The 16780-nt window shown below is 29.7% G+C and overlaps 1 protein-coding gene across 1 annotated transcript; it reads left to right on the top strand.

Moving 5' to 3' along the window:
- Window positions 1-2800: 2800 nt before the first annotated feature.
- LOC113385443 lies at window positions 2801-14240 on the top strand. Its single transcript, XM_026623299.1, has 18 exons — window positions 2801-2828; window positions 3715-3846; window positions 3925-4079; window positions 4289-4398; window positions 5897-6052; window positions 6132-6261; window positions 6349-6489; window positions 6555-6710; window positions 7883-8018; window positions 8772-8918; window positions 8983-9141; window positions 9256-9410; window positions 9479-9588; window positions 9781-9936; window positions 10024-10153; window positions 11093-11233; window positions 11425-11586; window positions 14155-14240. Exons 1-18 carry the CDS (start codon window positions 2801-2803, stop codon window positions 14206-14208), a joined length of 2358 nt encoding a protein of 785 aa, XP_026479084.1. The 3' UTR covers window positions 14209-14240.
- The last annotated feature ends 2540 nt before the right edge of the window (window positions 14241-16780 follow it).

Below are 16780 nucleotides of genomic sequence, written 5' to 3'. Positions count from 1 at the left end.
TAATCATTTTTTATCGGTATTTATTTGAATATTAAAATGATTAATCTAATTGGGATTATTTTATTAATATTTAAATAGTGGGGTGCATGGCATCGTGCTTTAAGGCAAATTGCTGGAACTTCCCGTACCAAAAATTATCTTTTTTTAAAAAAGATTAACGTTTTTGAAAAAAAGTTACTCTGAAAAAATTAGATTTTTGAGAAACTATAAATTTTTGACAAAAATTTATTTTTTAATAAAAAAAGACTTTTTGAAGAAAAAAATTTTTGAAATATTTTGGAAATTCTGAACTTTTTTCAAAGCAATCGTACTGCTTTAACTGCATAGAGACAGATATCGAAGCGCGTAAGCGCCGCGTCGCCGTCTAATGGATAACCATTGGTACGGGACCCATAGGAATGTAAACAAATTTATACTTATTGTTAAAATATCTATAAAATATCTGATAATTTGATGTGCATATGTCTAATGATCATTTTTGACCGCCAAATGGCTTTTTTTTTACTTTTTTTACTAGATCACTGAAACCACTAGACCTACCTTCATGAAAATTTGACCAGTTCTTCATCTGAGTTACCGTTTTTGGCACTTTTTGTCTCATATCTTTGGAACGGGTAGACCTGCCTTTGCTAAAAACTAATCAGCACGTCTCCTTATCAATACGAATCGAATAATTTTTAAATTATTCAAATCGCTTCATCCGTGTTCACACACACACATACATACATTTTTTCTAAGGTATGCCATAATGTTTAGAAGGTTTTGAATCGTAAAGATATATAAAATTTTCATTTTCGATTTTTTTGCGATTACTATAACTTGCCCTACGGGAAGTTATAAACTAGAATTTTCATTATTTGTTACTTGTAGACAAAATGTGAAAACTTATTAGATTAGACGACGTTGTTTATATATGTTTGAATGAAATATATATAAACAAAATCTAATTAAACGGACTTATTGTTAGAATAAACATATTTTATTTCAAATGAATCAATTTTTAGTTTGCGAAATGTATGCACTGAGTTAACAGTTTTAAATAGTTTATGTAGTATCAACTATAGAAACATAAAAAGTATTTAAAAAAATAAAAAAAACATTACAGACGTAGGATTCGAACCCGATCAGTCTTGACTTTTTTTATCTAACAACGCGAACGATGACGCGCCAACCAACTAGGCTACAACGATATGCTCACGAACAATGCTATGAAGTCTAGGATCTAATCGGAATTTCTGCACTTTTTACTCTGTATCTTCCAAACGAATGGACCTGCCTACAAAAACTAATCAGTACGTCTCCACATCAATACGAATCGAATGTCTTTTGAATCATTCAAATTGCCCGATTTGTTCTTTGAGAACCTGCCATTTTTGCACTTTTAGCTTCGTATCTTCGAAACGGCTAGGCCTGCCTTCGCCAAAAACTAATCAGCACGTCTCCTTATCAATACTAACCGAATGTTTTTTGAATTATTCAAATCGGTTGATCGGTGTTCCCAAAATCGTCGAAGAAAATTTGTATCCGCGCACACACACACACATATATTCATTTTTTCTAAGGTATGCCAAAATATTCAGAAACGTAAAGATATATAAAAATTTTCATTTTAGATTTTTTTGAGATTACTATAACTCACCCTACGGGAAGTTAATAATAAATAATGAAAAAATAATTTTAAATATATTTTAATTGTCTAATTATTTAGTTAAATAATTACTTTTATACATAACTTGAAATCAATTCTGAAACTTCATTGCATGAAAATAAAACTCAGAAGTATTAAAAACCGAATTTTTGCCGCCCATGTTTACTTATTTTATTTTAATAATTTTAGAGAAAAAATATAAAAAAATATGTTGATCGACTCTGATCAATTTTGTCGATGGTAAACCGGAATTCCCAGTTACAATACAAATACAAATACAAATATAATATATATATATATATATATATATATATATATATCTGTGTGTGTATGTGTTGAAATATAAATATTTATATATTTATTTATATTCATGTGCGTGTCTTTAATTGTATTTACTTTTGTGTATATAGAAAGATACCCGTATAAAATTAACGCCAATAAGATTTTAGTCCAAGAATTGATCTCATCGGTAATATCGGTTCAAAAAGTAAAAATATATCAGTGAATCAATATATCATGTTAAATATTTCTCATAGTTATATATATTCTTTAAAATATAATTTAAAACAACATTCTCAAAATATATATATTCTTTTAAATATATTTTAAAACAACAGTTTGCAAATATAAACAGTGAAGTTTCTAAATTGATTATATGTTTGTCTAAAAAATAGTTATGGAGTTATTTAGTAACTCACAGTTATAAATACATTATTCCAATAAATTTATAATAAAAATCAGTAATAGGATAATCAATAATAAATAAGATTTAACGATGAACGTGAACTCAAATATCTCTTATTTATTACTATTGCCTCTTTTATTCACAATTTTTACTTTGGGAGTCTCACAAAGATATGAAGGTCAGCATGTATTAACAATAAGTCATGAATATTAATATATTGAGATAATTATAACTAAATATTGTTATTTAAGGAATTACAAAAACACACTTAATGCTAAGTATTTTTCATAAATGATTTTGTAAAATGCTGCATAAAAATACATCTATATTTCTTATATCATTTCTAATTTATTTAAAATTTTAGGTGACAATTGCAATTTAGGGACAGTATCTGGTAAATGCCGACTTATACGAGATTGTCCTTCGGCAATAACAGCTTTGCAAAATAGAGGAGAACGACCGCAAATATGTGGATTCTTAGAAACGTTGCCAATTGTTTGCTGTCCTTCAGAAACATCAAGTAATTCATGATGAAAATAAATAATTTATATGTTTATAATTATAATAGATTTAGATACAAAACAAGTTTTTCTCTAATATACTCTTTTGTCGGAAATGTAGGAACAACAGCTTAAAAACGGTGGAGACTGCAACTGATCTTCTTACAATTAGTCTGGCGATTTGTTCTCAAAGTCATTAGACAATTTGAAACAGACTGAATTTTTTATAAAAATATTAATAATGAATTTAACATTCAAAATATATAATTTTTTTTTGTTTTATTTAATTTTGGTCTTGTGATATTTTGGAAAATTCTATAATATGGTATAAATTGTGAATAACTGTGTGAAAATGAACATGTGCTATAAATTTTTCATAAATTTTAATCCATTAAATGCTTTTAGCACTACTTTTTCATATTAATTCCATTTGCAATAAGAAATATTATTTTCTATTCTCGTATCATTTTAATTTTCATTTGAAATATTTTACTATCAGTGTCTTTATCCCTAGCTTATCCAACGTATTAAACTATAACATAAAAATTATTCTTGTATTTTGTAAAATACAATTTCAAAATAAGATTTTGAGACTTGAATATTATATTTTATTATTTTAATTTCATAAAACAATCAAAAATTTATAACATTTAAATAACTGTTTGGATTTAGAATTAGTCTCTAAACACATATAAATTACAATTAATACTATACTCGTATACTTGAGACTAAATATACTAAAAGTTATATGTATATATATTTTTTTAATCGCGCTTCTTATTGTTATTAAACTTATTAAGCGTAATCATAAGAATTTCAACATTTGAAGTGTTTCAATTCTGTTGAATTATTTAAAATTTTCCTTGTTTTATGTATTCTAGGTTCTACAAGTAATCAGAAGCCGAATTCTAGTCAAAGACCAGGATCCAATCAACAAAATAACCAGAATGCAGTGTCCAGACCGACTCAAACGAGTTTTGGAGACGGAAATGTTGGCAGCAAAGCAAGAGCTAGTATGTATAGCGATGCATATTCTATATATTAAGGCTTTGAAATAAAATTTCATTTTCAATTCTGTAATTATTCTCTAGTGTGTCGGCAATATGGAGAGTACATATATGAATGGATTACACCCCCTGTTCAAACTTTCAATTCAGGAAAAGTAAAAGTAAATAGATGTGGACACAAAGCAACTGAACTAGTTATTGGAGGAGAGCTCACCAAACCTAGAGAATTTCCTCATATGGTATGATATGAAAACAAAACTATTGTATGGCATTAGATCATAAGACAAATTGCTGCAATTTGCCATTATATATATCGAATAAAATGTTTTCTCATGCTTAACTTTTAGATTTCTCTATAAAATATCAATTTCATTTTTGATTAATTTGCAATTTGTACAACTGTCCACTGTTGAAGTAATCGACTCTAATTGCGTTATATATTTTATAGGCTTTGCTTGGCATGGGTGACAAGAATTCTAAAAAATGGACCTGCGGTGGAACTTTGATAAGTGATGAGTTTGTTCTGACTGCCGGACATTGCATATTTTCATCACAAGAGTAAGAATTGCATTATTGGAATACTTTGTATAAATATGATTTATTTATTTATTTGTTTTACAAGCCGTCAGTATAATAATATTATAATAAGGTTTAAGTCAATAATTTACAGGTTTAAGGGGGTGTTCTAGTGTAGAAATAAAAAAAAACGATTTTTTTCATATTCATATTTCAAAGTTTAACTATCTAAGAATATGGGTACGAGAAGGTTTTTGAAAATTTGAATTATTTTTGGAGATATAGGCATTTTACTGACTCGGTCTCCATACTGGTTAAGCTTCACGCAAAACTTTAAATGCGTTTTTCTCAGAACAGACTTTTTCAGTACTGTTGACACGATTTCTCGAGTTTTTAATTACCCACCAATTCACTTTAAATGTTCAGATAGTCTTGTTTATAGACCTCTCTATAGCCCGAACTAGGATTATCCCCAAATTCCCATTTTTACTATTTTTAAAAAAATCGAGAAACTCAAAAAACAGTAAAATACACCTTTTTTTCAAACAGTCGCCAATTTGTAAAAAAAAATTATTTTACTCATTGTTAGTTCGGGCGATTGCGACATCATTGTAGATTAATAATCTTTTTATTTTTTGCATTTCCGATGGCTAAAAAGGCTGAAATCATGTCAAGACTGAGGTGCCAATGTTTTGTTAGAGATCACCCTTCATCAGCTGCCAGTTTTTACAATTTTCAACTTTTTTTAATTTTTGTTTTATATTTGAATAATATTAATAAACGAGTGATAAAAAATGGATAGTAAAAACATTCATTGCTTTCTTTTACGACACTTTACAAATGACCTAAAATTCATCGCTCTACACTAGAATACCCCCTTAATATAATTGTTAATTAAATTATTATTAGCTATTTTATTACTTATTTATTCATTATTTAATTTATTTGCTATAAACTTATTTATATTTAGTTAATTTTAATTATTTCAAAATTATAACTAGTTTGTTTGTTGCAAGTATTTTTTAAAAATCTAATAAGTTTTTTAATAAGCTTTATAATACTTTTACAATATATAATTTATATATATAATATAATAATTATTTTATTTAACAAATTTTAGGTTATTTCATGATATTTTAACAAATTTAAGTATCTTATTATTATTATTATTATTATCATTATCATTATTATTATTATCATTAATATTTTTACAATATAGGTATTTCTTTTTTTAGGTATTTAAATGAAAGAAATATTAGTTTCACATTTTTTTAAGTGTTTTTAAATTATAAGTTTTTAGTTAACTAATTAATAAGTATTTTAACAATAACATATAAAAATAACAATTATATAAAAAAATAATAATAATAGTAATTTGAAAGTATTTTTGCAACAGAAGTATTTAGTTTTACGGATTATGTTGTGACGAGCATAGTAAGCATAGACATGGCTGGTAGTATGGCTGGTAAAATCAGTTAGTTTGGGCCCGTAGATTCAAATTTAATCTAACATAAATTCTGAGACAAAATTTAATTTTTAGTGGTGAAGTAAAATGGGTGCGTCTTGGTGAAAATAATATTCAGAACTCGCAGGAAACGGAAACGCAAGATTTTGAAGTTGCCCAAATTATAAAACACCCGCAATACAAAGCACCTTCCCGATACAATGACATTGCCTTATTACGCCTGGACCGCAAGTCAGTATCAATTCATAAATATATATTTTAATTTCTTAAGTTAATATATTATTCTTGAATCATTTATTAAATTTTTCAGAGCTATTTTAAACAAGTACGTAATACCAGCATGTCTACATACCGAATTTAACATAGGACATCAAAAGGCCATTGCCACTGGTTGGGGTAGGACACACACTTATGGTACTACAAGTCAGCAACTGTATAAGGTTATTGTATAAATATAAATATATTATAAGTAATTACTTAAATCATTAAAAAATGTCATGATATTAAGTCCATGTATTTCAAAACAGGTTACCTTAGAATTATTTTCTCAACAAGAATGTAATGATACTTATGCCGCATTTATATCAAATCGTAGATTGAAATATGGAATTGTACCAGAAAGCCAAATGTGCGCCGGACATCATACTGAAAGTAAAGACACTTGCCAGGTAACAGAGCATTTATTTAAAATCAATATTATTTTTGGTGACTTATGTTATATCCTTTTATATAGGGTGATTCTGGAGGTCCTTTGCAAACTTATCTAAATGACCCTACCTGTATGTATGATGTCATAGGTATTACATCTTTCGGAATTGCTTGCGGAGTCGTTGGAAGTCCAGGAGTTTATACGAGAGTTTCGGAATATTTGCCATGGATTGAACAGACTGTATGGGGATAAACATGTGATTTTATTATAGTTTATAATAATAACAGATAATACTTTTCTACATATGATAGAACCAATAATGTATTATAGTTGTAATAATAAAGATAATTATGATTTATTGAAAGTAATAATAATTATCAAAACAAATAGTATATATATATACATATATATATATATATATATCTATATATATATATCTACATATATATAAAAATAAGTCGGGTTTTCCTTCCTGACGATATAACTCCAGAACGCACGAACCGATTTCGACAATTTTGCATTCGTTGGAAAGGTTTCGGGCTCCGCAAGGTTTATAGCCAAGAAAAAATTAGTGGTGCATGGCATCGAGTAATAACATTAGTGAGAATTATCAGAATTATGCTTGGTTAAGTCAACGAGCAATTCTTGCCGCAAAGAATAATGAAGTACACGCACTGAATTTCACCATTCAATCAAAAATTGCTGATAATTTGGTGACATACCAATGATTCCGACTGGTCTTCCGTTTGCCTTCCAGTTCGCCTTGCGTTCGCAATGATCATAATTACCATAGATAAGCAAACAAGGCAATGACAATTAACAAGTCGCAAGGCCAATCGCTTAGTGTTTGCGGGATAAATTTGAAATAGATTATTTAGAAAATCATTGTTTTTTACATGGGCAGTTATTCGTTGCCTGTTCACGAGTTGGAAAACCATCCGCTTTGTTTGTGTTAACGTCAGACCAAAAAACAAAAAATGTGGTTTACCAAAGAGCACTTCAATGAAACGGATAATTGGCGGATTCACTCTTATTTACTTAGAGAAGTTCAACTAAAAACACTTCATTTTTGTAATCGAAATAAATTCATTACTGTTGTGTAACAAAATCAAATTTTTCCTTTTCAAATATAAAACAAACAAAAAAATTCTTCATCTTTCTCACGAAACCATTTGGTGGTGAAACGAGTTCGTCGGGTTTGCTAGTATATATATATATATATATATATATATATAATATATATATACTTTTTACTTAGTATTTACTAGTCACGCATGGCAATGATTATTTTGGCAATCATCTATATATGGCATAAGGCAGGGACAGACAGACTTCGACTGCAATTGAAGATTTATTAGCGTTCGGTTAATCAAAGTTTTAAAAAGATTTATGTTTCTTGTATTTTATATTAGCGACAAGTATATTTACTAGAAGTACATACACAGAAACAACGATGCTCAACATGGATTCTGAACAAAGAGTCTTGGTACGCCATAAATGCCAGGGCGCTGCAAATATACACCACTTTTTTGGTCCCAGAGTATCTATGTGGGAATTTTAGGGAAAAAAACGAACGATGACTTTAATTTTCATAAAATATTTTGCTGCTATAAAATCTCCACCCTGCAAACAATATCGGCAAACTGAAGAGAGAGTAGCTAGAAAGTTTTAGATACCTGATGGAATAAAGAAAATGGACGGAAGCAAAAGGTTTTGAAATTAAATAATGAATAGGTCACAAAGTAAATTCTTGAAAGCTATTCATAATAATAATAATCAGAAGGTCATACGATAATTAAAGGAAGACTAGAACCTGAGAGTCAGATATATAATATTATTTACCATTTAAACACACATGCAGTTATGCATTTTTCTAAAAAAAAAACACTTGGGAAAACCACGCTCTGTAAACTCTCATATACTTTGTTGTATTATATATATATATATATATATATATATATAATATCTAAATTATGATTGCACAAACATCAACAAATATAGTAAACATATACCACATATGTACATATGTAGAATAGTTCAGAGTTTATGCTGATAACAAAGATTGTGATGAATGTTGTATGCCCAATAATAATTTATGAATTATGTATAAATTCAATATTAGTGTCATTTATTTAGTTTGTTTATTTTCCTCTATAAATTTAGGAAAATCGCAACGATATGAAGGTAAGCCCATAATTTTGCTCGTAAAGTATATATAAATAAAAATATAGTTTTTTAAACTTTTGAAACTACGCACTATATACGTAATCGTTTCTTATATTAATTATAAATCAATTTTAGGTGATGCTTGCACTATTGATGGATTATCTGGAAGCTGCAAACTTCTAAGAAATTGCGCGCCAGCTATTGTAGGGTTAAGAAATGGAAAATATCCACAAATGTGTGGTTTTTCAAATCTTGATCCAGTAGTATGCTGTGTTTCTGAAGGTACAATGATTTAATTGTATCCAAAGGTTTGTAAAGCAAAATAATCTATAATGTTTCTGAATAGGCTCAGCAATTATTACAACTACTCAAAGTACAACATCAAATAATAACCAGAGATCTTTGGAACGGAACGATCGAACTAGCACGGAGTCCAGCCTCATCGATTCAAATAATCGTTCTAACAATGATCCAGATACTAAAGTTGGTAGCAAAGCTCGAGCAAGTACGAAATTCATTTTCTGTATTAAATAGAATATATTATTTTTGTCATTGTATATTATTTTCCTAGTATTAAAATAATTCTATTTTATTTTTCCATTACCAACTTTTTTTTTAGTGTGTGAGGAATATAGCAAATATGTCTATGAATGGATAACACCACCAGTTCAAACTATTAATTTCGGTAAAGTAAAAGTAAATAGATGTGCACATAAAGTAACTGAGTTAGTTATCGGAGGACAGCATGCTGGCGTTAGAGAATTTCCACATATGGTAATTTTAATAAGTGATAAATAAGAAAATTTGTATTGTAATGTATTCTATATATTACTATGTTTTAGGCCCTCCTAGGTATGGGAGAAGAGAATTCAAAGAAATGGACATGCGGTGGTACATTGATTAGCGATGAATTTGTTTTAACAGCCGGGCATTGCGTATTTTCACCACAAGAGTAAATAAATTTTCAATTCATTCCAGTTAGATGAATTATAGAAAGCAAAAGAGCCAAACCTTGAGAATTACAAATTCAAATTTTTATGTTATTCTAAAATTACTGCCTTATAGAGTTATAGCACAATGCCATACACCACTAATTTTTTTTAATCAATCCTTGATCCACAATCCACATTATTTTCTTTTCAAGTGGGGAAGTAAGATGGATTCGTCTTGGCGAAAATGATATTTCAAATGAAGGAGACTCAGAAACACAAGATTTTTCTGTTGCTGAAATTATCAAGCATCCGCAATATAAAGCTCCTTCTCGTTACCACGATATTGCACTATTACGGCTCGACCGCAAGTATGTTTTTTTTATTGAATATATTTAATCATTAATTTAAACATATTTTACGAATGTGCTATGAATAACAATTGCTTGATTTTTCAGAGCTATCTTAAATAAGTTCGTGATACCAGCTTGTCTTCACACGGAATTTAATATCAACCATCAAAAAGCGATTGCTACTGGTTGGGGAAGAACAGAATACTTAGGTTCCACGAGCCAACAACTGTTCAAGGTAATACAAACTATATTATATAGTTTTTTTTATTACAAAAAATGCTTTAATTTCAAGTTCAGTGAAAAATTGAATTATAAAAACATGTTGAATTTATCTTTATATCTTTAACTTTAAAAAAATTGTCATTATTTTAGACATGAAGCTTATTAAGTTCCAAATATTAATTAGGAAAATGATAGAAAGGGTAATCTTGAAAACTATTGTTAGAGATGAAAAATCCTTTAATTGAGTGAAAACGTAACTAAAAGTAGATCAAGAATTTTAGTCCAAATAATTTTCGACTTTTTAACTAGAATAGAATTAAAAATATTCCTATCATTCCAGTCAATGGAACGTTTTGGGTCTAAATTTTTTTACTGTGATTTGAATTAAATTTTGGAATTAGGTCCATCTTATCCAAAAGTTCAAAAGTGAAAACAATTTAAACTCCCCGCCGCCCTTTGGAGGCGGGGGAGGGGTGTTTTGATGCCACCGCTACCCTTTATTATAAAGGCTTTATATATAAATTGACATTGAGCCATTTTATCACTAGAAAATATGTTTAATATTGAAGGGTAAAATTGTAACATATTTTCTTATACATTTACCTGCTAATAAAATCATTTTCACCCTTGCGAACAACCTTTGAATTGAAAAAACACCTAAAAATATATTTTGGTATGACATAAAAAGATTTAAGTATGAAGTAAATTATATCTTAACCTCTTTATCTTAATTATCGAATGTTTAACCCTTTTTACCCTTAGAGACACAAGTCCTTTTAAACTTAAGGGTAAGATTAGCCTATTTCCAAAATTTGATGCAAATCGGGGCACAGTAAAAAAAATCAGAGGTTATACCCTTTTTTCCTCTCCATTTACTGCACTATATTTAGATTAGTTAGTTATACATCAAACGACATATTTCATAATATTATTTTATAATATTTTTTTGCAGGTTACTCTAGAAATGTTTTCACAAGAAGAATGCAATGAAACTTATTCAGCGTTTGCATCTAGTCGTAGATTAAGGTCTGGAATTGTTCCAGAAAGTCAAATGTGTGCTGGCCATCATAGTGAAATGAAAGATACTTGTCAGGTAAAGTTTAAGTTTCAAGAAATACTTTACACATAGTCACTAAAAATGCACACGGTAATAAATGTAATATTAAAATTTTATATCCATCTTCTACTGATTACTATTAATAAAAATGGCTTACCTGCACATTTTAACCTTTGTTATGGTTAATAGATGTTTCTACTATATATAGTGATTTGATATTTTTATAGGGTGATTCGGGAGGGCCTTTGCAAACGTATCTTGAAGTTCCTTATTGCATGTACGATTTGATCGGAGTTACTTCCTTCGGTATAACTTGCGGCGTCGTCGGCAGTCCAGGTGTGTATACAAGAGTATCTGAGTATTTGCCCTGGATCGAGCAAATCGTTTGGGGATGAATCTGTAATAAAATCATAATAATATATGCATATTTATACATAAATAAAATGTATTTATTCCTAAGGATGTTTTTAAACTAAATTCTACATACTACGTATAAAACTCGAAATAAAGAAGTTTGGTGTGAGAAATTTTCTCGATTTTCAAGTATCAACTATATCGGGCCGGATATTTTCGTTGGGAAATTACTTAACTATACAGCAGAACTCCAATTATCCGAATTAATGGGGACCGGGACCCATTCGGATAATCAAATATTCGGATAATCGGAGTTTTTTTTAAAAATTGTGTAGGAGAAAAAAGTTACGTTTTGATATTGCACTATCTTTTTATTGAATTAAATGAAAGAAACATGATATTTTCACATGTTTTAAATATAAATAAATGTACAAGTTTAGAAATAAAAATCATTGTTTTTTAAACATCTCCGTCAATGTAAGCTGTTTTGCGGTCTTCAACCTTAGACTTTTTTGGACTTAGACTTTTTTTGCACTTAGACTTTTTTGCACTTAGACACTTGGACATTTTTTTCTGAAAGTGATTCGGATAATCGGCGATTCGGATAGTCGGAGTTCGTATAATTGGAGTTCTACTGAATATACTTGTCTTCTTGTCTATGTCTATAAACAAAAATGATAATTAGTAGAAACTTTAACTTCAAGGTTGGTCCCAAAAATTTAGCAAACTTACAAACTAACCGAACTATAAAACAACAGTATTATTTTAATTTGAGGAATAATTCCAACTATTATATTCATATCTACATTAGTTGTACACCTAGTATACAACAAATAATATTAATTTAAAAAATATATATAATAATATCCAAATTAAACAAACCCAATCTCGATGTTTATTCCTAATACAAAATATTTGCATAAGTTTTTCTGGAATGCGTCAATTATACTGGAGCAGTATTAAAATATTATTAATATCTACACATATAAATATCAAGAAACTTTATATATTATTATTGTGGTGAAATTGTGTGTCTAATAAACATATCACATAACAAACATTGATTTCTTGGAAAAAAGATGATAAATATTAGCTTTGGTTATTAATTTTACATAAATAAAAAAATCTAATTGTTACAATCAATTATGATAAATATAAATGCATCTTAGAAAAATGCATATTAGAAAAAATGGATGTGTATGTGTGTATGTGTGTGTGTGTGTTCGGATACAAATTTTCGTCGACGCTTTCGGGAACACGGATCAACCGATTTGAATAATTCAAAAAACATTCGATTCGTATTGATAAGGAGACGTGCTGATTAGTTTTTGGCGAAGGCAGGTCTAGCCGTTCCGAAGATACGGGGCAAAAAGTGCCGAAAACGGTAACTCAATTTTTAAGAGAACTGAGCATCCGATTTGAATAATTCAAAAAACATTTTATTTGTATTGACTAAGTGAAGAACTGTTCAAATTTTTGGAGAGGCAGGTCCAAAAGGCAGGACTTTGGAGATATGGAGAAAAAAGTAAAAAAATGAGCCATTTGGCGGTCAAATATGAACATTAGACATATGCAAATCAAATTATCAGATTTTATAGAGACTTTAACAATAAGTATTAATTTTGTTTACATTCCTATGGGTTCCATACCAATGTTTACGCGTTAGACGAAGACGCGGCGCTTACGCGCTTTGATATTTCGTCTTTATGCAGTTAAAGCAGTACGATTGCTTTGAAAAAAGTTCAGAATTTCCAAAATATTTCAAAATAAATGATTTAAGATAGAATGATTTAATATGGTTCGAAATTCTATTAAAAGTTTCAAATCGTTGATCAACTTTTATTGATTATTATTATTATTGATTATTTTTAATTACTCGAATTTTGAATAGCGGTACGGGAAGTTGCAGCAATTTGCCTTAAGGCACGATGCCCTAATTGCCTTGAGTCAGAATTCCACTTACAGCTAGTTTATTTATGAATATATCAATATAAGTTTTTGATGGCACGAGAAAATTAACTACAAATATAAACTAGTGGGGTGGGTGGCATCGTGCCTTAAGGCAAATTGCTGCAACTTTCCGATTATTAAATTATAAATCGATTATTTTGTTAAGACAAGCAGAAAGTTCTTTGAATCATTTAAATCGAACGCTTAGTTCTCTCAAAAACTGCCATTTTTCACATTTTTAGCTCCGTATCTTCAAAATGGCTGGGCCTGCCTTTGCCAAAAACTAATAAACACTTCTCCCAATCATTACTAATTCAATGTTTTTTAGATCATTCAAATCGGATACTCCGTTCTCTCAAAAATACGATTTCTATTTCTGCACTCTTTGCTCCGTATCTCCGAAACGGCTGGACCTGCCTTTGCCAAAAACTAATCAGCTCTTTTCCCTATCAATAGGAATCGAATGTTTTTTGAACCATTCAAATCGGTTGATCCGTGCGCCCTAAAACGTGACTGGAAATTCGTATCCATACATACGTACACACACACACATACACACACACACACAGTTAATAATAGAAATATTATAGAAAAAATTAAAAATAAATCAGGTAATCTCAGAGTGGCCCCCGTTCTGCTAGAGTCGTAAGACCCCCACAATCGACATCCGCTTTGCTCTGACCAACACCTGCGGCTCGATGCGATGATAGAGATCGGCCCTAGAGCTTCCCATCCTACAACGCTTGAACCGCCGGCTAACGGGCTTAACCCGCGGCACTCTCTGCCCAGCGTCCGGGGAACTTCCTCAGGCGAACCGTCGAAGCCGTCAGGAGCAAAGCCCCTGGCGACATCCAACGAGAGTTATCGAGGTAACCCGTTTGAACGCCCGCAGTCCGGCTCGAGATAACCCGGTTGAGAACCATCTTGAATGTGGACACTATATATACTTAAATTCTTAAGCAGTATTGTGCGACGTGCGGTATCCGTGAAAAAACATACGCACTCTGTCCACCGTAATAGGTATCAATCGCAAATACTTGAATTATTATTGGACTTTTATAATTTGAAATAACATTCATTATTACATGTTATCATTATTACAATTTTATTAACTTCCCGTAGGGTAAGTTATTGTAATGGGCCGAAAATCGGAATTGAAAATTTTTACATTTCTCGACGTTTTGAAGGTTTCTGAACGTTTTGGCATACCTCAGAAAAAATGGATGTGTGTGTGTGTGTGTGTGTATGTATGTGTGGATACAAATTTCCAGTCACGTTTTAGGGCGCACGGATCAACCGATTGGTTCAAAAAACATTCGATTCCTATTGATAGGGAAAAGAGCTGATTAGTTTTTGGCAAAGGCAGGTCCAGCCGTTTCGGAGATACGGAGCAAAGAATGCAGAAAATAGAAATCGACTTTTTGAGAGAACGGAGTATCCGATTTGAATAATCTAAAAAACATTCAATTAGTAATGATTGGGAGAAGTGTTTATTAGTTTTTGGCAAAGACAGGCCTAGCCATTTCGAAGATACGGAGCTAAATATGTGAAAAATGGCAGTTTTTGAGAGAACTAAGCGTCCGATTTAAATGATTCAAAGAACTTTCTGCTTGTCTTAACAAAATAATTGTTTTTTTTTAATTTTTTGTATATCGAAAATAATTCAGATTTTATTTTTAATTCTGACTATAGTTCTAATATACTTTACAAATAATTTCAACTTTGCAATTCAGTTTATATAATTCTTATAAATATTAGACAATGTTACAATATTTATAATAATCTATTTGAAAACATTCAGTATTCCTCGAACATTTTGTTACGGTACGGGAAGTTCCAGCAATTTGCTTTAAGGCACGATGCCATAATTGCCTCAAGACAGAATTCCACTTACAGCTAGTTATTATTTTATTTATTACAATTGCAATTGATTTAGTTTAACTAATTAAATGTTTTTATTTTGTGGCGAGCATAGCTCACATATAGGGCTTCCAATACCGTACAAAAATCTGAATACCGGTATTCGATATTTGAAAAATAAAATTCCGGGATCCCGGTTTTAATACCGGTATTGTCGATGAAAAATTAAATAGTTATATTTTTACTTACTTCAGTTGTTATATTGACATATTAACAAATAATATATGAAATCTAACAAATATTGTCCTGAAATGAGTACATATTATTTATTTATTACATAAGGAGTAGAAGTAGATAGAAACAAAAAACGTGTCAGTAAAAATATATATTTTTCTGTTACATTTTACATTCTACATTTATAATAAGAATTTATTATTTAATAATATATTTAAGAAAAGAATAAATTATAATTCATGGCTAATGTTTTTAAGAAACATAAACAATCAATTGTTTGATTATCTAGCGAGGACCGAATTTTATTACAAATATAACCAGCCGCCGAAAAAGCTCTATCCGATTTTACACTTGTTGGTACAATTGTAATTAAGAAATTATACATATTTTGTAGGTTTGTTCCTTTTATTCCTGTTTTTTTACAAAAAGTAATTTCATTTTTTATTTTTTGTTCTAGACTTGGAGTTTTTTAACACACACACGGGTGAAGTATTTATTTTAATATTTTTTAATTACACACTAACTTAAAACTTTGGTTTATATACTCACTTATAAATATCATAAGTTCAAATTAAACACAATATTCACACAATATTATAAACACACTATTCTTTATAATAAACATTTATTTTCCCGCAACTTTGAGATGTTATCTACACGAAATTTACACAACTGCCTACTTAGTTACATTTCGGCTTTATGTAACATTTTATTTAGTTTAAGGGAATTCCCTTGATTTTGAATATGATCAATAGAATTTCTTTATGTGTGTGAGTGCAAGTCAAGTTATTACCCGTTCGGATTTCTCGGGAATTACTGCGATGTGTGCAATTCATCGATAAAAGATTATTACAATGTTGACTATTCTTATGTTGAATGCAATACAATTGAGAATATGATTCATTACGTAGTGTGTTTCTACTATATTAGTTATTAATATTAACTAATTAAGCGTTGGGCCATAACAATATACTTCGCAAATTCTCAATATGATGTCAGCGACACGCAATTTAAACAACTGCCGTTCTTACTTATGTAAAATGATTTATATATAATAAATAAAGAATTATATCTCATCGATTTAATTATTATGTTTAAAAATCATTGATAGCGAATTCGATATAGCAACGAGGCACGTGAACGCATAATAACTTTTGTAAATGAACCCTTTTGAATGAATCGCTT

This window comes from Ctenocephalides felis, unplaced genomic scaffold, assembly GCF_003426905.1.
Source record: "Ctenocephalides felis isolate EL2017-DRISC unplaced genomic scaffold, ASM342690v1 CF-g0.4_SCAFFOLD_00845, whole genome shotgun sequence".
In the NCBI taxonomy this organism is placed as follows: Eukaryota; Metazoa; Arthropoda; class Insecta; order Siphonaptera; family Pulicidae; genus Ctenocephalides; species Ctenocephalides felis.
The sequence above is the reverse complement of the archived record's forward strand: the minus strand, read 5'-3'. Positions and strand labels throughout refer to the sequence as shown.

Bases quoted from the DNA above. Each gene is read 5' to 3' on its own strand.
- LOC113385443 (XM_026623299.1), top strand. From the start codon at position 2,801: ATGTGGATTCTTAGAAACGTTGCCAATT. The intron at 4,080-4,288 runs GTATGATATGAA...TATATTTTATAG, and splicing joins CTAGAGAATTTCCTCATATG to GCTTTGCTTGGCATGGGTGA. The intron at 10,154-11,092 runs GTAATACAAACT...ATTTTTTTGCAG, and splicing joins CGAGCCAACAACTGTTCAAG to GTTACTCTAGAAATGTTTTC.